The sequence below is a fragment of the Protomyctophum bolini genome (assembly GCF_963924005.1).
Source record: "Protomyctophum bolini genome assembly, chromosome: 14".
Classification (NCBI taxonomy): domain Eukaryota; kingdom Metazoa; phylum Chordata; class Actinopteri; order Myctophiformes; family Myctophidae; genus Protomyctophum; species Protomyctophum bolini.
In genome coordinates, this window is record NC_137875.1 from 28027658 (window position 1) to 28052755 (window position 25098).

Genomic DNA, 25098 nt, shown 5'->3' on the forward strand with positions numbered 1-25098 from the left:
TAAAGTGAAGGCCGTGTTTTTATTTTATTTTCTATATTCTATTTGGTTGATACCTTAAAATAGGCATAATTAAAGTAAACTCATCAAACTCAAACTCATCAAATCATTTGAATTGTCCATTGTTAATTGTTATCTCGACTACAAATGACCTGGCCACTTAATTTGTGTTGATGTAAGAGCATGCTTTAACTTTCATGCCAAGGATTTGGCATTGACAGGGTTTTCAGATGGAAAGGCGTTGAACACAAACCCATTCCAAGATGAAAAGTTTATTGGTCTGCAAAGTAGCCATACAAAAGCACAAGGATTAGAAAATGTTTTAGAATGGACTGCCTCACTGCCTTCATTTAAACATCACATTAGTCAATGAGACTAAAACTAAAAAAGTATAAGACTTTTCTCTCTTCACAGGATGCCTACAATTTGCAGTGATTGGAAAGAACTGTTAAAATAGACCCATCTCACACCAATGAAACCAATAGAACACAACATCTTTTTTTAAACTTTATTGTTTAAAGTTGGTACAAAACCCCCCAAAACATTTAGTCCTACTTGAAACATTCTCAGCTTTTTGCCTTTGAAAAGGAAACTGCAGCATCATGGGAGCGGAGCTCTAGAGGAGGAGGAAAGGTTAATTTATATTTCATCGTACAAATGTATCGCTTATCAAAAATCAGTTATTTAGGGCAAGCAACGTCATGACTGTATGATGAAGTATGAATTAAGCATCAATGTCTTTGTGAAGCAAGATCACATAGAGGCAACAAGAGTAAAGCCCTTTCTCACACTGTAGAGTGCTAGACATGCTTAAAAAATCTCTCTGGTTAGCTCAGAGTGGAGTTAAAACACACAAATTTAAAAGACAGACCTTTACTGGTGAGGTATTGTCAGAAGACCATAGCTGTGTGTGTGTGTGTGTGTGTGTGTGTGTGTGTGTGTGTGTGTGTGTGTGTGTGTGTGTGTGTGAACATAACAGGCTGATAGGTGGCTGTTTGTTTGCAAGTCTTTTTCTTTTGTCTCCCTGAGGTTTTAGTGTGTTGCAGACAGTCAGAACATTGGTGGGGTTATTATTTATTATCAATGATAATGTATGTGTATTTATTTAGTAGAGAGAACTCATAGACAGTAGAGATGGACGGTGAACACACACACACAGAATACTGTATACATTCATTTCATAGAGTAGGCTATACTTAAAAACTAAAAAAACACATAAATTAGAAAGATACATGTTACGCACAGCGCACACACACACACGCACACCTACAGTATAAGATTTAGAACCAAAACTCATACATGATCCTTGAACAATGCTTTCTCGAGTCGCTACTTGAACATCTGAACTGCATGGCTTTCAAAAGGTCATATCATATTTTGACTTACTTGGTTGTATATGTGGTCATTAGTGGATATACCATAACTATTGTGAAGAATATGTTGCGGGAATAGGGTAGCGGGACTCTGAATTCTGCACAAGACAAGATGACCAATTTAACCACAGTCTGTGCACAGTAAAATCCCAAGTGCTCTTTTGAATTCAACATTCAGGATTTTGCAGTCTTATTTATTGCTGCTATATGGATGGTGTTACCAAGTCCCCCTCCCTACATACAGTACAGAATGAGGTGCCATTTCATAGTTATAGTGTTTTATACTTAAATCATTTTCTGTTCCGTTTCCATTGCTTCTTGTAGTTTTAGTTGTAGTTTATTTTTCTGTGTGCACTTTATTTACCATACTAGCGCTTTTGAAAATATATTAGTCTCCACACAACACTACACTGAAAACAAGACAAGAAAATCACAGTACTTTATTGAAGTTTAGATCTCTTTTAGGTGTTTGTCAGAAACAAAATGTTACGTGGACCCTGATATATTTTCACCCATTGTTGCACTGCAGGTGTGCATTTAATGTTTGTGTTAAACACACTTTGGAATAACTGACATGTTTTCCTCTTGTACAATATATTCATATCTAAACTGTCTTTAAATAGTTTTAATGGTGAATGCTTTTTGGTGTGCCAATAAAAATAAATGGAAATGTGAGTACCTTGTCCCCCGCTTGTTTAATTTTTGGATGTGCTATTATTATTATTATTTAATTCCTATTTTTTGATTTGGGTTTGGCACTCCACTGAAAACCATTGATAATGCGCAGCCTCTTTCTCATTTAGTTTTAATGGGGTTAGTATGTTTCATGGGTAGGGTTTCAAGTTTTCCTCTTCTGAATGTCACATCTTCATGCCAGATATGGATTTAATATGTGAGGGCAAAGAGCTTGACTTAGGTCAGTATAATTCCCAGAAACAAAATGCAGGGGAAATACTGTAGAAGCAATTGGCCATGAAATCACAAAATTAAATAAGCATATTGGACATTCAACAAATCAACAGCCTGCATGTTATGAGTATGAATTAACAATTGTCCACACATATTTGTTTGTACTTGACTGTGTTTTAACCTTCCGGGAGAACCAAATGGGTGAGGTCTGTCGTTATGGGGTCCGTCAGTTCAGACAGTTAGCCATGAAGTAAATCACAATTCACAATAATAATAATTATATTTTGAATTTGTTATTCTTTCCTGCTTTCGTCTAAACATTCTGGAATTAATTGTACTATAGCACTGCATCTCACATCCCTACCTGTCTGAAACCTTAGAAGGCTAAAATAAACACACACTTGGAAGTACAACTGAAGAGTGCATTTTGTACAAAGGTATAACTTACAAGCCACAGGTTGGGTGAACTCCAAGATACACATTACACATTATCATAGGAACAGAACCTAGCCACGCAGGACTGTGGAGTGTGTTGCAAGGACATTTACTATCCAACCGAGGTCTGTGTGTGTGTGTTTGTGTGACATTAGGTGCAAATCTAATCTTAGAGCTGAGAGAAAGTAAGCTGCACGTCCACACAAACCTCATACTTGGCCTTGTAGGTGTCAGACATGCACCTAAATGGAGGGAACATACTCCCAATTTCCCATGCCAGAGGGCATCTCCTTTTTAAATTCTATTGCTTTGAATGTGTGAGGTTGATTTCCCATAATGAGAGGGCATCTCCTTTTTAAATTCTATTGCTTTGAATGTGTGAGGTTGATTTCCCATAATGAGAGGGCATCTCCTTTTTAAATTCTATTGCTTTGAATGTGTGAGGATGCAGTAATGCGTTATGGAGAGAAAAGAGTGGAACTTGTTAATACACACATTACAGCTACGCAAAGTGAGAGCACACCAGACAGTTTCTAGGATTTAGAAACAACAGCTATTAAACTACTTCCCACAAATGTCTGTTTAGTGCTGGTAGCATAGGAAATAGGTGCCAAGTAGACACAGAACCCGAGAGTATTAGGCATATTTGAATGACAAAGATGGGAAAAATAAAGGATGAGACGATGATTTAATTTGTGGGCCATAAATAAACATAATTGTTTAAGTTAGCTCTTATTAGATGAACTGTATACACAGTATATTGCAACAATAAGGGTGAATAAAACCGTAGTTTTGTATTACGGTATATGTTAGTAGTATAGATAAATACTGTTTGTCAAATGTCCGTTGTCAACAACACAAAAAAACAACAAAATCTTCACCCAGTCAGCAGTGTTCTTTGTATTTTGTTGAAGCCTTTTTTTTGTGTCTCTGGTTTTCACATGAAAATATAGAAATCTTTTGTTCTTTTCATTTGTGAAAAAACAATATAAAGGTCACTTAAAAATGAGAATCAGAAAGAGAGAGAACAGTAAAAAATAATGCTTACAAAAGAACAGAAAAGTAAAAGGGAGAGAATAATCAAAATAAAACTGGGAGCGACATTCCTCTGCTTGGTCATGACCATCCCCCCTCCCCACCCAAAGTTGTTCCCCTCCCCTCCTGGACCTGTCCTAGTCCTAGTCTAGGGGTCCCTGGAAGATGAGTCTGACAAAGCCCTGCTCCCCACTCAGCTGCTGGGCACAGAAGGGGCAGGCTGCATGGAAGGTGTGCGTGCCATGCGGCAGAGGGATCTGGCTCCAGAAGCCCGCCGTCTTCTCTGAGCACACGTGGCCGCATGGGCTGAAGGCGTGTGTGGGTGGCGCGGCGTCCAGGTAGAAGCCGGCCTCGCAGCCCAGCCACAGCGGCACATACGGTCCCTTGGTGCGACACATGGGGCACTCGCGGTGGCGGCCCTCGCGGCCCTCCCGCTCCTCCCTGTGGTTGCCCCAGTTGTGGTAGCCGTGCACGTGGCCACAGTACAGGTACACCCAGGGCTGCTTCTCGTCGGGCGTGTCCTTGCGGCGCATGGAGGGGAAGGCCAGCGTGTTGAAGCCCACGGGGCACTGGGGCCGGGCCGCGTTGATCTCCTGGCGCAGGGCCTCCAGGTGCTTCAGGGTGGGCGTGCGGGACAGGCCCTCGGCCGTGCGCCACAGCAGCGTGGCCCCGCACAGGTCGATGAGCGAGCCGTCCACCAGCTCCTGGCTCTCCGCCTCCACCTGGACAGACAGAGAGAGATAAAGAGACTTGTTAGAAGGATGGTTTTGCAGTAGCTAGGCGATTAGATAGATATTAGCGATATATACACAGCATAAAACAAGAATAAATGTAATTGAACTGAACAACAATGAGTTCTTAGAACAACCACAGCCCAGTTAATCAGAATCTTGTAAAAAATTAAGAAATAAAAAAGGTCTCTTTTGGATATGCACTATGCAGCTCACATTCCTTTGTACTATTACTATAGATGATATACTTACTGCTAGTTTGTGCATGGCCATGTCTCCCTATGACAGTGATGCATTATCCACTTTTTCCCAGTAGGTGGCAGTCTAAGTCATAGAATAAAGGCTGAGCACAGAGAGTGTACTTCATTGCGTGTGTGTGTGTGTGTGTGTGTGTGTGTGTGTGTGCGTGTGTGTGTGTGTGTGTGTGTGTGTGTGTGTGTGTGTGTGTGTGTGTAAATCAGAGACATTTTAGCAGCAATGGGAAACTCCGGTATTGTGGCGTGGCAGTAGCGTGAACCCCAGCCTTGTCACCATGCACTCAGAATGAGTTTAAAAGAGGAGCAAAGACAGAGAGAGATAAAAGGAAGACAACAAAGAAAATATTATACTGAAGGTACTTTGTTGTTGTTGGTACAGTGCCGACAACAAACAGGACATGACAATGTATATACACACTAGCTGGTACCCACACTAACTACTGGACTACTGTAAGCTTTTAACAGTTACACAATGACGGGGGGGACAGGTTAGATCAGCAACTGTTATTTGTAGAGCACTTGTCAAAACTGAATTACAATGTGAGTTTTACAACCAGTAAAAGACTAATAAACTGCAGGCTTACTCCCTTATTGGGATTACTCATGGTTAGAGCTGAGGTCACTGATGCTGGGGGGGGGGGCACGCACACACACACACACACACACACACACACACACACACACACACACACACACGGCGCAGCGACGCAGCACAGGCATTGCCGCACGGCAACGCCTGGAAAATAACGGAGACGGCTGTTTTGACGCATGGTGTTCGCAGACGGTGTGTGTAGGGCTTCTGTCTCTCGAGACAGTCTGTTGACTAACATCAAATTCAAAGGAAAAGAGGGCACTGTTTTTCATTTGTTTTGTCGATGGGTTCTCAGATTGCCTCTATATTAACCCATTAAGACCTGAGGCCGATTTTACAAATGCCTTCTAAATCCTAACCTAAGAGTTTTATTAAAAACGTATATTGCTACAGTAACAGTGGTTCTCAATCTTTTTCATGTCATGGATCCCCAAAATGATAGGTATTTGTCCATGGACCCCATCTCAAAATATTTTGTTCCAGAGACCCAGAAGCAAAGATTTGAGTTAAACATATTTGCTTATCGATCATAGTGTTTTGCCAATTATTTGGGGGCCCACTTGCAATATGCTCACGGCCCACAGGTTGAGAATCACTGCAGTGTTGTTGTTGTTGTTGTTGTATGTGATCGATAAGATTTGCACAAATTTTTTTTCTCCCAAAAAAATTGCAGATTTACAAGCTTGCAGTGCAGTGATGCTTTCCCAGTTTTAATGACTTAACCGTCTCAGTGAGGAACGAGACTTCAATCACAAGCCAATGCTCAACGTGTTACACCCAGGCCCAGCATACTGATCCATCATGCTCCATAGCCCTGCTTAATAGGAAATAGGTGCTCTTCCATTAACGGCCATTTAAATGGCCAACCAACAGTGAAATATGGAGCCGTCTAATGTCGGCTACTGCAGAGGCAGTTAACCCACAGATATTAAAGGCCAGGTGGAGATAAGAGCAAGGCTAATTGTGTGCTGCGCTGGGAGACTTGGAGAGATAGAGAGACAGAGAGAGAGAGACACTTGTAATTACTTAGCATCAAGCAGAAACCTACTGTCTCCATATTTCAACTTCTTATGATTTTCATTAATGAATGCCCTACTTCGTCATACAAGAGCGTCACATAAGAGTAGTGAAACGAGCAGACCTGCAAGCTTGTAGATAGGCTATTCTCACTATTTTTCCTTTTTTCATTAATGGAATAAAAGGAATGGTTTTGGACATACAAGGATTTCACCCCGGCAGCGACAAAATGCTGATGTAAAGACTATGCATGTGTGCTTTACTGATGGGAGACTAGAACAGGATAGAATAGAAATAAAATACTGTGATGCTGCTCACACACACACATGCTCTCAGGCACATGCACATACACACACACATACTACAAATCCTACAGTAGATGTCAGGACTAGAGGCTCCGATTGGACGGTGTGTGAATGTGGGCTATGATTGGTAGACAAGTCCTGACGTCAGTTGGAGGATCCTTTTACTAGGTCCTGTTTCACACAGATCAACACCCGGACCCGTTCCCATGGAGACGGCATCCCCCTAACCCCAGGTGGCAATGGGTGTAAAGAACTGACTGAACTTCAAGCCTGGGTGAGAGGACTGGTGTGTGAGTGTGTGTGTGTGTGTGTGTGTGTGTGTGTGTGTGTGTGTGTGTGTGTGTGTGTGTGTGTGTGTGTGTGTGTGTGTGTGTGTGCGTGTGTAAGAGGGTGTGCAATTGATTGGTACTAGAGAGAAAGATGGAAAGAAACCACAGGCAAATTGGCAACCTACATTAACACTAAATGCCGGTAAATGGTGCATTTACATTCACCCATTCACACACCAATGCCTGAGGAAACCATGCAAGGCACCAACCTGCACATCGGGAGCAATTTCAGAGTCTTGCTCAAGGACACGACACTAACTCTGGGGGAGCCCGGGTTTGAACTGGGAACCTTGCGGTTCCTGGCATCCGGTCACTCTACCCCTGTGCCACTGCCGCCTACATCACTGATAGTTATTACATGGCTATATGTGAGAACAAAATCAATGATTTCAAATGAAATTATTGATACAAAATTATAATAATTAAGATTTGCTTAAACTGCCAAAAGTATTTCATTAGATTCCATGGTTAGAACTGCAGATTGGCCAACTAGCATGTTCAACAAATCCATGTAATCAATAGATTTGCACGTGCATGGTGTCTGTGTGTGTGTGTGTGTGTGTGTGTGTGTGTGTGTGTGTGTGTGTGTGTACTGCATTCTGTAGGTAGATGCTGTGTTGAGTGTAGGTAGATAAGACGAGACAGATGGACGACAGACCGACAGACAGACAGACAGACAGACCGACAGACAGACAGACAGACCGACAGACACCCCATTTCAGGTCTGTTGTACTGTGTACTGTGTACGGTGTACTGCAGCTGTCAATGCAATCCCTATGAGAGGCATCAAAAATACCCTTATTTCACTGGTTCATTACTGAGGCTGTAGCGATTTATTTTGTGTTCTAATAAAGTGTCCCTGCTGTGCCATATGTTTGATTTATTTGTCCTTTTCAATGTTACATACCTGCCATCTCAATATACAGCCCACAATGTACTATAATATACTCCATCAGTGTCTCAAAACTGCTAGCATTGTAAAAATTAAAAGTTAAAGTACATCACGGTCGCATCCCTTGAGGTTTTCAATACCTTCAATTTGTTGTCTCCACCAGGCCGAAGGCATAGGGAGAGAGTATGTTTTGCGCTCCGTCCGTGTGTGCGTGTGTCCGTCCGTGTTGGCTAACATTGGCTTTCAAAGTTTGCAGGATTGGCCCGTTTTTAACAAAAAGCCTCAAATGATGAACGCAGAGTGCAATTTACGTGAAATCTTTCACAGACTTTCCTACTAGGCTGAGGAATATATCCCACCCTTTTCACATTGGCCTGTTATAGCACCACCAACATGTGGATTTAGCAAAACACATTTTTGGAACAAAATGCCTCAAATCATCCGATTGCCATCCAATGTGTAAGAAGAAATGGCACCCTTTTCACATTGGCCTATTATAGCGCCACCAGGAGGCCACAACCTGATCTGCCCTGGTGGAGACCTGTGCCCCGAGGGGCACTTTTCTAGTTTAGTATTATTTTAAAAGTAGGCTAACTACAGTTGAATTTCAATGGCCAGAGTTAGTGTCGAAGTGTCCTTGAGCAAGACACTAAACCCCTAATTGCTCCTGATGTGCTGGTTGGTTTCCGGCACCATCGGTGTATGAATGTGTGCGTGAATGGGTGAATGTAATGCACAATGTATGTAAAGCGCCTTGGATAAAGGCGCTATATAAATGCACCATTTACCAATGCTCGATTCTGATTGGTCAATCACTGCATTAATGGCATGTTATTTCTTGCTATGAAGAATATCCTCACCTGATCGGTCAATCAATCAATCCGCCAAGCTTGTTTTATACTGTATGCAACATGGCACTGGCAGCCATGTAAAACAAACACATTGTCATTTTACAGCTAAACGGTACACCCAAAGAATATTTTCTTTTAAACATTTGAGGCAAAAAAATGAAAAAAAGGTAAGCAGTAACAGAATATGAAATCATATTTGGTGAGCCAGTCATGGTTGAGAACTAAACCACTCCAGGATGCTAATGAACTCGGTGTCTAATCACCGCGTCGGAGTTAATTTCTCAACAGTGGCCGGCTCACGACTCGTTATCCCTGGCATCATGTACACCCGGTCGGTGTCTTACCATCTTGCCTCGCTGCTGCGCCGAGCGGGTCTCCCGCAGTGTGAAGACGTTGCCACAGACCGAGATCTCCCTCCACACACCAGGCTTTGAGTCCTGCATGAAGCCATTCCTTGGGTGCATCACCAGAACGCCGTTGGTGGTGAGCCCGTCCATCTGCCCATCCGACGTCTTCCACTTAGCGGCTTTCTCCTGTGGAAGGGAGGGGGACAGTTATTTGTGACAGTTAATTTTATTATTCAAAAGGCTTCGTTTTTTCTATTATATCGCTGTTGTCGGACAGAAACAACCTATCCTCGTCTCCGACAGACACTGAGGACCTTTGTGCCAAGTTCCGCGCCAAAGAAAGACCCAAATTCCAAAAGATAAATAACTGATCTAAGAGCAATTGATTAAGGATGGTAGGTCCATGCCCATTGTAATGCTGTCGGGTGGAAACCAAAACAAGAGTCAAATAAAAATGCAAGCTAAAGTAGCAGATCTTTCTTCAAGCTCAAAATATGTCACTTTGCAGGTATGCTACTTCTTGTGTGACGCTGTAGTATGATCAAGTAGAAATAATACAGAGTGTAAAGTTGGCCGATGGTCAAGGCTCCAAGAACAGTTCAAAGTCCAGGAATACAGGGTTTTTTATGTTTATTTCCCTCCACAAACACCTAATAAATAGCAGTGCAGCATATACACAGTGGGCCTAGGCAGACAATGACAATAACACAAATAAGGCTGGCCAAAAATAACTTCAAAATCTAAAATGAACACTTGAAAAGCTAAACTAAATAAACAAAACAAACTAAACTCAGTCTCAGTCAATTAACTAATCTCCATATATCTGACATCCTATAAAACATCCTATAAAACAGCAATACCAAAAACTTGTACACCACATACACATCATATTTTACACTTTAGATACCAATAATACACATAATATACCAAATACATTTTAAAATAATATTGCAAACAGCTACACCCACACAGACACTTCCAAGCCGGCCGGCATGATGCTCATCAAATGGAAGCAGCTATAAATTGTGTGCAATGTCTCTACTATTGTCTATAGGGCACAGGCTGCCCCATGACTCAATGTCTCTACTATTGTCTATAGGGCACAGGCTGCCCCATGACTCAATGTCTCTACTATTGTCTATAGGGCACAGGCTGCCCCATGACTCAATGTCTCTACTATTGTCTATAGGGCACAGGCTGCCCCATGACTCAATGTCTCTACTATTGTCTATAGGGCACAGGCTGCCCCATGACACGGAGAATGGGAGGTTTCTGCCTGACAGTAATGATAATGTCCATACGTATGACACAAGTCAGACACGCGCACGTGCACACGCACGCACACACACACACACACACACACACACACACACACACACACACACACACACACACACACACACACACACACACACACACACACACACACACACACACACACACACACACACACACACACACACACACACACACACACACACACACACACACACACACACACACACACACACACACACACAGTCACACACTCTCTCACCCCCAGGAAGATGTTCTTGGAGGAGTCAAAGCCGGCTGCGAATATGCGTGCCGTGTAGGGAGGCGTGCGCCCGCACATGATGCGGCACGCAAAGCGCGAAATAGTGCTCTGGACAGACTGGGTGTCGGAGTTACTCTGACTGCCTGCCACCGTGTCCGTCACCACGTAGTCTATAGGACTCTCTGTGGATCGACCGATCTGGCAGAGGGAGAGAGAGGGGGGGACGACGACGTGATAGAGGGAGAAAGAAAGACAGGTGGAGCAGAGTTCTTGGTCACAACTCATTATTAACCCAACACTTTATGGTACACACTTGTTTCAAATCAGATGAGTTGTTTTCCTCAATGCGCGACAATCCGTCAGCCTGTATGGTTGATGAATACACATCTGTATCAGACAGATAGACTGATAACTGCTTGGTTCATCTCAAGGGATTGTTCCTAATAAAGAATTTCAGACAGACACCTAATATCCTAATAGCAACATGCGCTGCAATGTGACGCATTGCAAGCTTGTACAGTATATTGAATATTACCAGCGAAGAGATTTGGTGTAGAGGGAGCAGAGATAATGTACAACCCTGGGGGATACAGCAGGTCAACAAATGTGGTTTAAGTGGATAAACTGGTGGGTTACCTGGAACATGTCTGTATTGACGTCATGGGTGTACTCAACCACCACTGTCTGAACACGAGACAGAGTATAAGAGATGCTGTGCTGGTCTTTGTTGCTTATGGCCTGGAGAAGGAGGTAGAGAGACAGAGTATAAGAGATGCTGTGCTTTGTTACTTGTAGAGGAGGAAGCAGGGAGAGGAGATAGGGAAAGAAGGGAGCCATGGCAGGAGGAATGAAGAAGAAAAAGGAAACGACAGCGTTAAGAGTAGGGTGACAGGGAGTAATTTGATGTTCTTTTTCCATCATCTGAACAACAATCATCTAAACGACAAACATGTTAATTAAACATTCTCTTGGTCTTGTAGTTTGATTGTCTCTTCTGTCAACACACTATAAAATGTATTAAAAACGTTGTAATGGTAGGACAGGCAACTGAGGCAAGGAGAAGAATAACCTCCACACACACACACACACGAGAGAGAGAGAGAGAGAGAGAGAGAGAGAGAGAGAGAGAGAGAGAGAGAGAGAGAGAGAGAGAGAGAGAGAGAGAGAGAGAGAGAGAGAGAGAGAGAGAGAGAGAGAGAGAGACACAGACAGATGGAGATAAAAGACATGAGTCAGTCTCTGCTGCTAGCTAGGCCCAACATCAGTCTAAAATGGTATTGTCCAAACAAACCACATACACAGTTTTGTAAACCTTTTATGAGATTGCATGGACTTGCATTCATGCCATATCGCCCACCCTAACCACAACCTTATCACACTTAACGTCCAATCAGGGACACCAAATTTGACATGCCGACCCCAATCAACTGGTTTCATGTCTACCATTTGTCACCAAATGTGGCCTATGTCAGGAATACACACTCACAGGACAGCCAAGGGCAATCACTCTTCCAGACACTTTCAATTACAGCAGCTAAAAGCCTGGCCTGTGTGTGTGTGTGTGTGTGTGTGTGTGTGTGTGTGTGTGTTTGAGTGAGAGAGAGAGAGAATCTATTGGATACAGATGTTAGAACAAAGAACCAATAGTGGACACACCCATAACATGTGAACACAGTATGTACTATGATGTACGCACTCACACACACACACACACACACACACACACACACACACACACACACACACACACACACACACACACACACACACACACACACACACACACACACACACACACACACACACACACACACACACACACACACACACACACACACACACACACACACACACACACACTAACCTGTCCAATTTAACAGGCCTTCAAAGTACAGATGGAAACAGACTTCCAAGGACATGAAGGACTTTTGGTGAGAAGCTGCTCCATTACCTTTAACTGTATCACATTGTTCGAATACCCTTTTAAAATCCTGTACAAGGCCATATGCCGACATATTTGGTTACTTTATTAAATTGTATTTATTTTATTAATACTTTATAGATTTTTCAGAAAGAAACACAAAGACTAAGGAGAGCAAAATAAAGTCAAACAAAATCACACCCATGTGAAGAGAGTGGTGCAACTCCGTGTGGGGGTCCCCGGAAGTTCCAGACCCACAGGAACGCAGCCAGGGTTCCGGCCCGGTTCCGGCGAGCCACCCCGCGTCCGAAACGGTCGAGAAATGACAGTTACCGTGTGGGGGTCCCCGGGGGGTCCCTGGGGCGTCCCTGGAACATCCAAACCCACAGGAACGCGCACAGTGTGTGTGTTGGGCTCCGCAACAGTGACACTTGATTGTGAAAACCAACAAAAAGCTATTTTCGTGCACACATAGCGGTCTAGACTATAGGAGTGGTTGCACCACTAAATAAAAGAGGAATAAGCGGGGGGACAAAACACATTATCAAATCCTTTGTTTACTTAGGGGGAAGCAAGGTTTGCAGAGCATGCTAGCTTATTGCCCTGCCCCTGTTTGCCAATTACATAACGCTCATAAAACATGTTCTTACAATAGGCTCTAGTGGAGCAGTGCACTGTACCTTTGGCTGGGTTTTGACAGTGGCTGTGCATGTGCGTGCCTGTGTGTGTATGATATGCCATCTTGTGCACGTACTGTATCTTCATTTCGGATACGTGCACTATATGCATCCCTGCGTGTGTGCGTGCTTGCAACAGTGCGACAGTGCGTGCGACAGTGCGTGCGTGCGTGCAGATTAGCACATTTTGCTAGTACTGTAGTATAGTGACACAGATGTGACTGTGTGTGTGTGTGTGTGTGTGTGTGTGTGTGTGTGTGTGTGTGTGTGTGTGTGTCTCACCTTGGCTGCCTGTGGAGTGCAGGCAACGTGTACAGTGCTAGGTTTGACCCCGTTGGCCTTCGGTCTTTTACACAGTCCAAAACGACTCTTACGCCTGCCTCGGTCCCCATTAGGCAGTGAGCCATTGTACCTATACACACGCACACACACGCACACACACACACACACACACACACACACACACACACACACACACACACACACACACACACACACACAATACATAAGTTCGATTTGTATATAACGGACTACGAACGTGCACGGAAACACAAGCACTCACACACACACACACAGCGATACAAAAGCAAACAAAAGACAATGGGGCATTATTGTCTGAGCAGTTGTATAATACAGTGGAAAACAGTCATTGTGGACTTGTGGTATTCTATTGTACTCCCCACCCCTCTCTCTCTCTCTCTCCTTGTCATACAGTGCATGCTGGTAACAACAAAGGGCTGTGTAGTTGAAAGGCTGAAAAAATAAACAAGAGACTCATTTCGGTCTGATCGACGACCAACCAAAGGAGAATAAACAGTAGCTTACACAGGGATAGAATAGGCCTTCTGTGACTCCCAACAACACTCTGCTCTTTGTGTGCGTGCGACCGTGCGTGTGTGTGTTTTTGGTCAGTAGTACTAGTAACCAATCACCAGAAGTGAAATGTGCTGTAAAGTCCCAGTGGTCATTGAACAGTGTACAACAAACATTTCATTCCACTTGTACAGTATATTGGCATAGTTGAATTAAGGATAAAATTTTACTGTGTGGGATCGGGTCGAGTCGTACCGGCTTCTCTGAGTTTATACGAAGTGTGAGTCTCAGAGGCTCATAATGTGTTGTTTACTTGAAGACATTTTTGGCTTCATGTAGGCAGAGACAGGAGAGAGAAAGGAACACAAGGGGAAATCCTAAGATTATACATTCAGATGTTAACTGGGTTGCAAGAAAATAGCAGATCTTCTGCTATGTCTGCTATTTTTTCAAGATTTTGAAAGTGAGAGAGTGGTTAAGTCTGTCCGTCTGTGAGTTTTATTAATATCGAATCAATGAAAAGTATTAACAAGAGTGTGACCATATAAATACATTTTTATTTTCCATTTCCTGGTTTGGACATGAGGTTTCCACGACGATATGGGGATATCGATATAATATGGATATCGTTGCAGAAACCTTGCATCGCCATATTTCAACTTTATATGTTTATTTTCTGTGAATTTAGGTCCTACTGTATGTCCATCATACAAGAGTACAAGGTGCTGTAATTGGTTCTCAAAGTGGGGTCCTTGGTGGGGTTCCACGGGTCCATGTAAACGTTGGCAATTCCAAAAATAGCAATAACAGTGCGTCACTTCGTGCCCAAGTGTTTGAAAAATGTTGAACAATTTCACATTTCTTATATCTCAAATCTTCTGGGGGTCCCTGGCACACACAATTTCGGATGGAAGTCCACGGCCACATTTATATCAATTTGCTAAACCAAAAATCATTTGAGAACCGCTGGCAGTAAAGCGTGTGTGCAGGACTGTGTCCCAGACAGCCCAGGCTACGCTGTGAGTGTTTGTGTTCGCTGAGTGGAGAGAGCATATCCATGGAGAGCAAACAACCCTGGAAGAGTTTGCTGGGTAACCATGGCGAGAGAGCAGCCTCCCAGTAACATTTAGCTGGAGTAACCATGGCAAGAGAGTGTAAACCAGGCAGAGACGGAGCAGGGTGTCGTTGGCCGAGGGTCCCATGAGCACGGCAACAACTTGTGTTTATGAGTATGAGTGTGTGTGCGTGTGTGTGTGTGTGTGTGTGTGTGTGTTTGTGTGACTGCGTGAGACTCACGCAGGCCCTGCAAGCTGTGGGCCCTGGAGCTTAAGCTCCACTAAATTCCATTGTTAATCCGGGCCTGGCGTGAGTGGGTGTATAAATATTCTCTCATATTAAGATCCAGTGTTAGGCAATATATTTGTGCTCATAGTAACTTTCTTGGTATCTGTAAAGATAAAGTTTCAATGAAGTCGTACCCCCTCAAAAATAATCTCTCAGGTCTAAAATAAACATTTAGTTGCTTTAATTTGTACCACTTCGTTAATTACTGAGGCTCATTATTCCACAAACAACACAACAAATCTACGCGGTAATCAATTTGTAGTTAATGTATCCTCTCATGAACACTGAGGATGTGACCGTGTGCCTCATCAATTACAATACTTCACTGAGATACAAATATATAAACGGCCAAGACTTTCCATGACACACTATCAAAAATACCAAGTAGGATGTTGAAATTCATCTCACAGAGCATCTAAAAATACACGATTAGTATGGGAATCTATGAGTGGGAGGCTAGCGGGGGGGAAGGGTGTGTGTGTGTGTGTGTGTGTGTGTGTGTGTGTGTGTGTGTGTGTGTGTGTGTGTGTGTGTGTATGCCTGCATGTTATTGCTTGATATTGGACCAGGACTCGGTATGTGGATTCAGATCATTCTGGGAGTCCTTGACATGAACAGGTTTGAGAACCACTGATATAGAAACATAGGTTTTTCAGAAAACTGTGATGATTTAGAAGATATTTTGTAGACAAAGGGTCACCATGCAACTCCTTGGGTCCAAAAGGAGTTAACGCTAAAACTGTCTTGGTTTGGGCCATTGAATTCCATGCGTTGAATCCATAGACTGTAAAAAATATGGACAAAGCGTTCTCCGGGTCTAACATGAACGTAAAATGAAGCCTGTCAGTCCTTGTATTGTAAGTCGCCATCTTTCTAGATCCGTTTTGGCCCAGCTGGCCATTGGCTGGCCCAGACAACGAGGCGGGACTTCCCCCCTTCTTCTCTGTTGGTTTTTATTTTGACTCGAGTGGGAGGGGAATCCCGATCATAGACTGTAACGGTAGCCACGCCCCTCAGAACATACACGACTTTATGGTAATTTTTTTAATAAATGGGACCATAATTTTCCAAAAAGAATATTATGACATTAGAAATGAGACTTTAAACTAGTGACTGGAAGCAGAAAGTATTCATGACCATGTTTATTAAGGTAATACAGTCTAGGTGAAGTTGGGCCCAAATACATGGACTTCTATGGGGCTATGGGTTTTTCTGGGTCCAATGACAGCGCCGCAACAGGCCATTATATGAACTTTCAGGAAATCCCGATTTCCTCAGTGGCTTCACAAAATATCTGTCTGACTGCCCCCCTGGTTGAATATCTGTCTGACTGCCCCCCTGGTTAAATATCTGTCTGACTGCCCCCCTGGTTAAATATCTGTCTGACTGCCCCCCTGGTTAAATATCTGTCTGACTGCCCCCCTGGTTAAATATCTGTCTGACTGCCCCCCTGGTTGAATATCTGTCTGACTGCCCCCCTGGTTAAATATCTGTCTGACTGCCCCCCTGGTTGAATCACTAGGGACGACGGGCGTCAACGTGCAACAGGGACAACGCTAAAACCATCTCGACCCTTTGGTGTGGTTAGGGCTTTGGTGAGGAAATAGCCAGCACACAATGAATGTCCTTTTCACACATTTATATTTACCTCCGTCCCATGGACAGAAGGGACGCGTTTCGACCTGATAGGTGTTCCTCTGCGTGTAATAAATAACACACACACACACACACACACACACACACACACACACACACACACACACACACACACACACACACACACACACACACACACACACACACACACACACACACACACACACACACACACACACACACACACACACTCATGCATGCACGCACGCACATATCTGAAAATGGCCAGGGATGTTGGCAGCATGGCATATTCAGACCCATGAGAAGCAGAGCTGTTTAAAAATCCACAGAGATGTTCCCCAGTGCAGCAAACACATTCATCTCCAGAGACTATACAGCATTCCTATGGATTAGGCCATTAGCAACGCTACGAGCATGCCAATGTTGGAACCACATCAGGCAGGAGAACCCACCAGGCTGCACGTTGATGGGTCCTACACAGCACTGCGTGCTAAGCATGACGTTAAATGTTTTAGGCCGACCAGCTGAACACATCTTGACATTTCTAAGACCTTTCATGTTTCTGGAAGATGCTTCCTAAATTCTATTGCTAGTTTGATCACTTCAAATACCCTTTCATCTTAAAATAACTAACGACCAAAAATAGCTGATCTACGAGTTGTGAGCTTGTAGATCAGCTATTTTCCGTGCGCAGCATGCTTTCAATGAAGACACACTGGCTTCTATGGAAATTACTGAAATCATCATCATCAGACTGTAAATAAAATGGTTATTAAGATTAACCATAATTAAAATGATTTGAATATCTAGAAGCTTGCAATTCATCACGATGCGACACCTTGTCAGCTTGTACAGTGTGTGCTATTTACATTATTTATACTATAATGTCTTAAGTATACTTAAGCACAAATAAATAACTTTAGTAATGTTGTTTTGTTATGACTTCTTGAAGAGTCCCATTGACCTTGGGGTGGCATGGCCTGACCTTGAACTCAAACATGCGAGTGGAAAACGGAAAACTGTGTTCTTCCTTGTAAACGTATGGACTTTACTGCCTGCTGAGTTTCCACATAGGAAAGTTTCCACTATCATCTCCCAGACAATACTGCTCCAGCACATACAACTCAGAGCAACAAACAGTGAGTCAGCTGGGAAGCCAACTTAGCCAAGAGTGTGCGTGTGTGTGTGTGTGTGTGTGTGTGTGTGTGCGCGCGCGCGCGCGCGTGTGTGTGTGCGTGTGTGTGTGGTCGAAAGAGGGTCTATGTCTGTATGACAGTTGTGTGATATCTGTGTGCTGTTTTTCTGCGCATTCCAAAAGGTGTGCACGGCGTGCACGCGCGCGAGAGAGAGCGAGAGACAGACTGACAGAGTGTGAACCTTATACTCCATCGTGCAAGGGTGTCACTTGCCAAAAAGAACATACCTACCGTATAAGCTTGTTAAGTTCTTTTTGGCAAGCGAGTAAGCGACTACTGAGTAAGTGAAAGTGTGTATACATTTAGCTTGTGCTGGTGACTAGGGTGCTGGAGCTAACCCTAAAGGAATGGAACAGTCCTTCCAGGACAATACAGGAGCTAACCCTAAAGGAATGGAACAGTCCTTCCAGGACAATACAGGACCTAACCCTAAAGGAATGGAACAGTCCTTCCAGGACAATACAGGACCTAACCCTAAAGGAATGGAACAGTCCTTCCAGGACAATACAGGACCTAACCCTAAAGGAATGGAACAGTCCTTCCAGGACAATACAGGACCTAACCCTAAACAAAGGAATGGAACAGTCCTTCCAGGACAATACAGGACGCACAGGGAGCGATGGAGGAAGTCCTTCACTGTCCACCGACACTAGGGAACGTGTGCGTGCGTGGCTGCGTGCGTGTGTAGATGTTTGCATTTGCACACAAGCAGCACGTACACGTCCTCGCTCTGTATGTGCGTCCCTGTACACGTGTAATGTGCAGTGTGCCCCGCAATGGCCCGCATGCAGGATTGCTTTTTTCTGTGTGCCTGCATGCCTGCGTTCATGTGCATGTGCATGTGCATGCGTGCATGCGTGCTACACTCAGGCCAAGCAGAAGGGAGTGGTGGAGGTTTTTCCTACAGCTGAGCGTGGGGTATGCAGTCAAAACAAATCTCCCTCTCCCTCACACTGAGCAGACAGTTCTGGGGGAAGGGAAGGGCAGGGCGAGTGCTTGAAGCAAACAAGTTTTCTGCTATGAATAATGTTTGCCATTAGCAGGATTTCTTTTGGCCATGTCACTAGAAGCAAAAAATATATTTTTTGTATTTTCACTATTTTTGCACAACGCTGTCGTACAACAAAGTATAAAAAGGGGCTTAAGCTCCTCAGATTTTATCGTCAAATATTTAGCGTCCTCTTACTTCCTACTAGGGACAGTTTTCCAGTTGTTCTCACTGTGTCCCAACAAGCCAACAACGTCATCCTCCCAGGCCCGTACTGTGACCAGCACCAATGATTGTGAGTGGTTGTGTTGGGCTGGGATACAGGCTGTGACTAATACATACAGCTATGACCAACACATCTGTGACCAATCAGGCCAACAGTAGAAGGCTGTTGTTGTTACTGGGCAGCTCCCAGGTGTAAACAAGTATGACTGAATGAATCCGAAGCAGAAAGAGCATAATGTGCTTTTAGCGAAACCCTTCCCTGGAGTTGAAAACTAAAGAATAATCTATGACCAGGTTCCCACATGGAACATTGAGTACAAATTGTTATACACATAACCAAAATAACTCTGGAAGAATTAAAAGACAGACTAACTGAGTTTTATAATCTCAGTAAGGGCTATATTATTTTTTGTGGTGCGCTAGCCCCTCCTATGCCCAGCTTTGTAACTTGATGATTTGATTGGCTGATCACCCCTTAGTGATGATTTGATTGGCTGAGCAAAGTACATATTCAAGATGAAAAGTGAGGGCAGAAAATGAAGACGCCAATAGTGATTGGCCAGAATGACATTTGTGATGATTGGCTGAGCACAAGTGTGATTTTTTTTTGCCCACTCAATAATTTAGCGATTCTAGCCAGACATCAAAATTATTCATGAAGACAGAAAGACTGTTCTGAACATCGGGAGGATTTGTCTCACCCATCTATTGTGTGAGTGACACCTACGGGTGAGCACTGTGTGAAATGACACAACCCCGTTTTCTTCCCCACGAAGGGAGGGGCTGCCCCACGGAGGGAGGGTCTGGAAAGAGCGCCGCGGCTTGTGATTGGGTGAGTCAGTGGGGTAGGGAGGTCTCTGCTGTGTTCATTGTAGGAGGGGGTCGCAACTCCAACGGGGCTGAGTCGCCTCAAGCGAACTGCGTTCTATGTTCGACACGGCATCTTGCTCACTTTAGCTCGCTCGGTGGCGTCTCCGCGGCTAAAGTTGGCTCGAGACGGCGCCCCTCCGTCACAGTCTAAAACTATACAGTGAAAGTCCATCCCTTCGTGGGGCAGAAAACTCTGACACTTACTGCTGACCCCAACTCAATGACCTCTTCCTTCTTGACTGGCACTTGACTGGTGGAGTCTTGAGAATGGGACTGTGTTCTGCAAGGTGTATGTAGGCCCTGCATGGATTCATAAGTATGATTTTCTAGCCCTGTATTTATCATTAATCATTCAATGTAGGCCATAACTATAAACTAGCCACAATGTGCTACCATCAGAAGTCCAGTCATGCAACGCCACATTTTAACACACATTTACACTATCCTACAACTTAAGGCTTGAAGCAGGAAACTTTAGAATGAAATCAATCACCTCCTTCTATGAGGAATAGCTCAGTGGTTATGTACTGTACGACAATGTGTCAACCATAATTGACCTTCTTCACCTTGATAGGTCAAACTGCACCACACTGTATGTCAAATACTGAATTATATACGGTAGCTTAATGGTCTTATAAGTTGACGATGTCATGTGTGTAACTGCGAATATTGAGCCATTGCGGACAGAGTGACACTGCACGCGCACACACGCACACACAGGATAGTGACAACAGTTTGAGTGCGAGTCTGGTTACAGGTGCTTACCCCAGCACAATGAGCTCTCCATACTTGACTGGCACTTTGGTGGAGGCTGTAGTGGAGATGTTTTCCTGCTCGGGGGAGTACATTGGGCACGGCTGGCTGAGGTTACAGGAGGAGGCGGTGGATGGGAGATGGTGAGGTTCAACCCCCGGAGGAGGGCGAGAAGAGACGGGAAGGAGAGAGGAGGGAAAACAGTCGCTGGTTACTGGAAGACAGGGGAGGAAGAGGAGGAAGGGGAAGAGGAAGGGTCAGCTGAGCCTCAGCTCCGCCCTCTCATCCTTCATGCGTCCGTCGTTGGCAGCACCCACTGCCCTGTCCTGCCCTGGAGAGAGAGAGAGAGAGAGAGAGAGAGAGAGAGAGATTCAGTTCCTATTACATACTGTGAACATTTTGTGTACATCTGGTACATTTTGTTAGGTCAAGGCTCCTAAGCTGGTACCAGATCCCCAAATTGTATTAGCTCTGAATAATAATAATAATAATAACTATATCTAAAACAAACATTCATCATTTGTCATTTGTCAATTTCTATGAACACAAATATGCATTTCTTCAGGGAGGTAAGAGCGAGAAAGAAAGCAAAGGTAGATCAAAGATAAGAACTCAACTGTACGCTCAAACAAAGCAGACTGCAGATAATCCCTGCCTGACACAGTTCTTAGTCACTCACAGGCCAGGGCAAACAAGGTCACCAAAGAAAACCATCATCATAATGGTGTTCCTCTACAGCAGACAGCAGTGGTTCTCAAAGATGTATATGTCGAGGGACGGGAGAGTGTGTGAGCACAGAGACAGATGAGGTGACAGTGAGTGCAACATTAACCTGAGATCAGATTCTAAAAATGCCTTCTACATCCTGACGGTTTTCTGAAAAAGCTACGTTTCTATGTCAGTCGTTCTTCGATTTTTCAAAAAATAGCAGACCTACAAGCTTGTAGATCTGCTATTTTTCAATAGCTAAAGCAAGGGGTTCCCGCCCAGAATGGCTTAATTTCAAGCTGGGAATGGAACCCGGGATGTTGTGGTGGCTGGGCCTCCATGGCACCAGTTGGATGTTGTGGTGGCTGGGCCTCCATGGCACCAGTTGGATGTTGTGGTGGCTGGGCCTCCATGGCACCAGTTGGATGTTGTGGTGGCTGGGCCTCCATGGCACCAGTTGGATGTTGTGGTGGCTGGGCCTCCATGGCACCAGTTGGATGTTGTGGTGGCTGGGCCTCCATGGCACCAGTTGGATGTTGTGGTGGCTGGGCCTCCATGGCACCAGTTGGATGTTGTGGTGGCTGGGCCTCCATGGCACCAGTTGGATGTTGTGGTGGCTGGGCCTCCATGGCACCAGTTGGATGTTGTGGTGGCTGGGCCTCCATGGCACCAGTTGGATGTTGTGGTGGCTGGGCCTCCATGGCACCAGTTGACACGCGTGCGTGTGGTCTTACGGCAGGTCTCTTTGTTGCAAACACGCTTAGCAAAGTCAAATGTCAAACCCAGCTGGCTGGAAATAGGGAAATACTTTCATATCTTAATAAGTCATGGAAAAAAGATAATAGGAGTGAGATTGACAGTTGGTGAGAAAACTAAGTTTGGATAGTGTGTGTGTGTGTGTGTGTGTGTGTGTGTGTGTGTGTGTGTGTGTGTGTGTGTGTGTGTGTGTGTGTGTGTGTGTGTGTGTGTGTGTGTTTGATTGATTTAAATATTTATTAACAGTTTGCAGAATTACAGTACATTTCAAGCACAAACTCAATACAAAGACTGTTAACTGTGAGTGGACGACCCAATTAAGCATTACACTTGTTTACAACAGGGTCCACTTTGTTCAATTCATCAAAACATTTAGAGACGTACAAATAGACACTTCTATATAGTTAAAGAACAGAACAGGAATTCATCATAAAGGAGGCAAAAATGGAAAAGAAACATATACAGTGAGGGGAAAGGCGGTGGGGGGGGATTCACATTTTACAGAGGCCAGTTTCGAATTGCAGCCGTCCGTATAGGTGCCCTTTGAGAGTGGTTTTGAAGGAGTCAAGGGATTCACATGTCTTAATGATGGTAGGGCGTTCCACATTTTGGTGGCATAGGAGCGAAAATAATTTAGTCCCTTGTTTGTGCCGAATCTGGGTTGTACATGGTTTGTTGCACTCCCTCTGGTGTTGTGGGTGTGGACTTCGTTAACATTAAGGAAGTATTCTAGACAGGTACATGGGTATCTTGGTGGTGTATCGAATCTTGTGGACCAAACCCATTGCAAGATGCTGTACTCTGTCGTCGACCCTAAGCCATCCCAGCCTGTCAAAGTGGGCAGGGGTGAGGTGTGTGTGTGTGTGTGTGCACGAGGTTCATACATAATCCCAAGAAAGGCACAGCCCTTACCAATGCACGTAATGTGCTCACTGTACTGTAGCTCACAAAGGTTACATACACAAATGAAAATGTGGACCATGTCCTTGAGCAAGTGCCCTTGAGCAAGGCACTGAATCCCCAACTGCTCCCCTTGGAGCTGCTTAGTGGCCAACAGTATAAGACTGTGGTTGTACTGGTCAGCTCCCAGGTTTTAATGTGTGTGTGTGTGTGTGTGTGTGTGTGTGTGTGTGTGTGTGTGTGTGTGTGTGTGTGTGTGTGTGTGTGTTTCTATGTGCAGGGCGTTGCTGAAAATGAGTATCTGTGCTCAGCTACTTCCCTGGGTAAATAAAGAATAATACAAAAAAATTAACTACCCATTGTTTTGTTATGGACTTGTCACTTTGGCTTTATGCTCAGTTTTTGTGTGTTATGTTTTTATGTTTTTGTTTACTTTAGTTATTCTATTTTGGTTACAGTTAGGCAATGTTACTGTGCTTTGCGTTTGGCATGGCTCCTTTGGTTGGGGTTAGTTTAAGTGTTTAGGTTTGTTTCATGCCAAAATACCACCAGACTGAGTCCACATTCTCCACAACACATGGTCAGTATTTGACTTAATTTGGAAAAAAAAGTCAGAGCACACACACACGCACACGCACACACACACACACACACACACACACACACACACGCACACACACACACACACACACACACACACGCGCACAATTTTGTTCGTCACGACTCTGTTGCAGGATAGATTAGCCTGGTGTAGTCCCACTAGCCTGAACAGAGAGGGTCAAGCAGAGGCCTTCCAACTAAACATCTTATACTCCAAGTCGTTCCAGCATTCAAAGTCACATCATCCTTTCAACCTGAGGTCTCTATTTTGGGTATGCCGTTATAGGCCAAAATATCATATTTACCATCACGACACAAAGTAAGGCTTAGTGCGTTGAAAAGAATAAATAATACAGAAACCTACAGTAGTTTGGGCAAAGGGTCAAGGTTATAGACCTAACACTGAATGGCAGGAAACTGAGTTGGTGTTGGTTAATAATATGCTGTTTTTCTGTCTCACCTCAAATATATAAATCTGTTTTTAATGCAATGTTTAAAACAGTTCCGCAATATATGGATAACTTTCTTCAACAATTTGAAGTGCACCTTTTCCGCTAAATGTCATGGGAAATCACCTCCCTGTGGCTTCGGCTTTAGGTTTGACCTCACGGTACCTTTTAGAGCAGGAGCAAGTCAGGTCTTGTGTGGAATAACCTCTCTTAATATACGGTAATCTATGATCATATCCTAGGATTGTACTTTGATCCTCCTAGCTAGGACATGTCAGAAATAAATTCCATTCCATCTAAAACAAATGGTTTGAGTGATGAAGATGATATATCGGCACAGAGCGAAGAGTGTCCCGGTTATGATGACACCAGCTAGCTCCACACTTGCGTCAGGCCAGCTGCGCGGTGTAACTCACTCTCGACGCATTTTGAGCTTGTAGATCTAGTAAAAGTACAATATTTGGATCCCAGATGTAGTGGAGTAGAAGTACTCAAGTAAAGTACAAATACCTCAAAAGTGTACTTAAGTACAGTACTTATAGTACTTTATAGTAGAAAATATACTTAGTTACTTTACACCACTGGAAACAACCACTTCGGCTAGCTTGTGTAGGCTGTACAAAAATGTCACGAAATCAACTCTGTGGCAACGTTTCTCAATTCTCACGGTATTA

General features: G+C 44.0%; 1 protein-coding gene across 1 annotated transcript in view; it reads right to left on the reverse strand.

Moving 5' to 3' along the window:
* Positions 1 to 491: 491 nt before the first annotated feature.
* LOC308327878 (E3 ubiquitin-protein ligase pellino homolog 1) overlaps positions 492 to 25098 on the reverse strand; it is a 55379-nt gene continuing 30772 nt past the window's right edge. The window contains exons 2-7 of the mRNA XM_080781484.1: positions 21024 to 21342; positions 13488 to 13617; positions 11244 to 11345; positions 10608 to 10805; positions 9068 to 9256; positions 492 to 4471 (exon numbers count right to left, since the gene is read on the reverse strand). Of these exons, the coding sequence (XP_080637610.1) occupies positions 3893 to 4471; positions 9068 to 9256; positions 10608 to 10805; positions 11244 to 11345; positions 13488 to 13617; positions 21024 to 21106 (1281 nt within the window). The 5' untranslated portion in view covers positions 21107 to 21342 and the 3' untranslated portion in view covers positions 492 to 3892. The remainder of the gene's footprint in view (positions 4472 to 9067; positions 9257 to 10607; positions 10806 to 11243; positions 11346 to 13487; positions 13618 to 21023; positions 21343 to 25098) is intronic.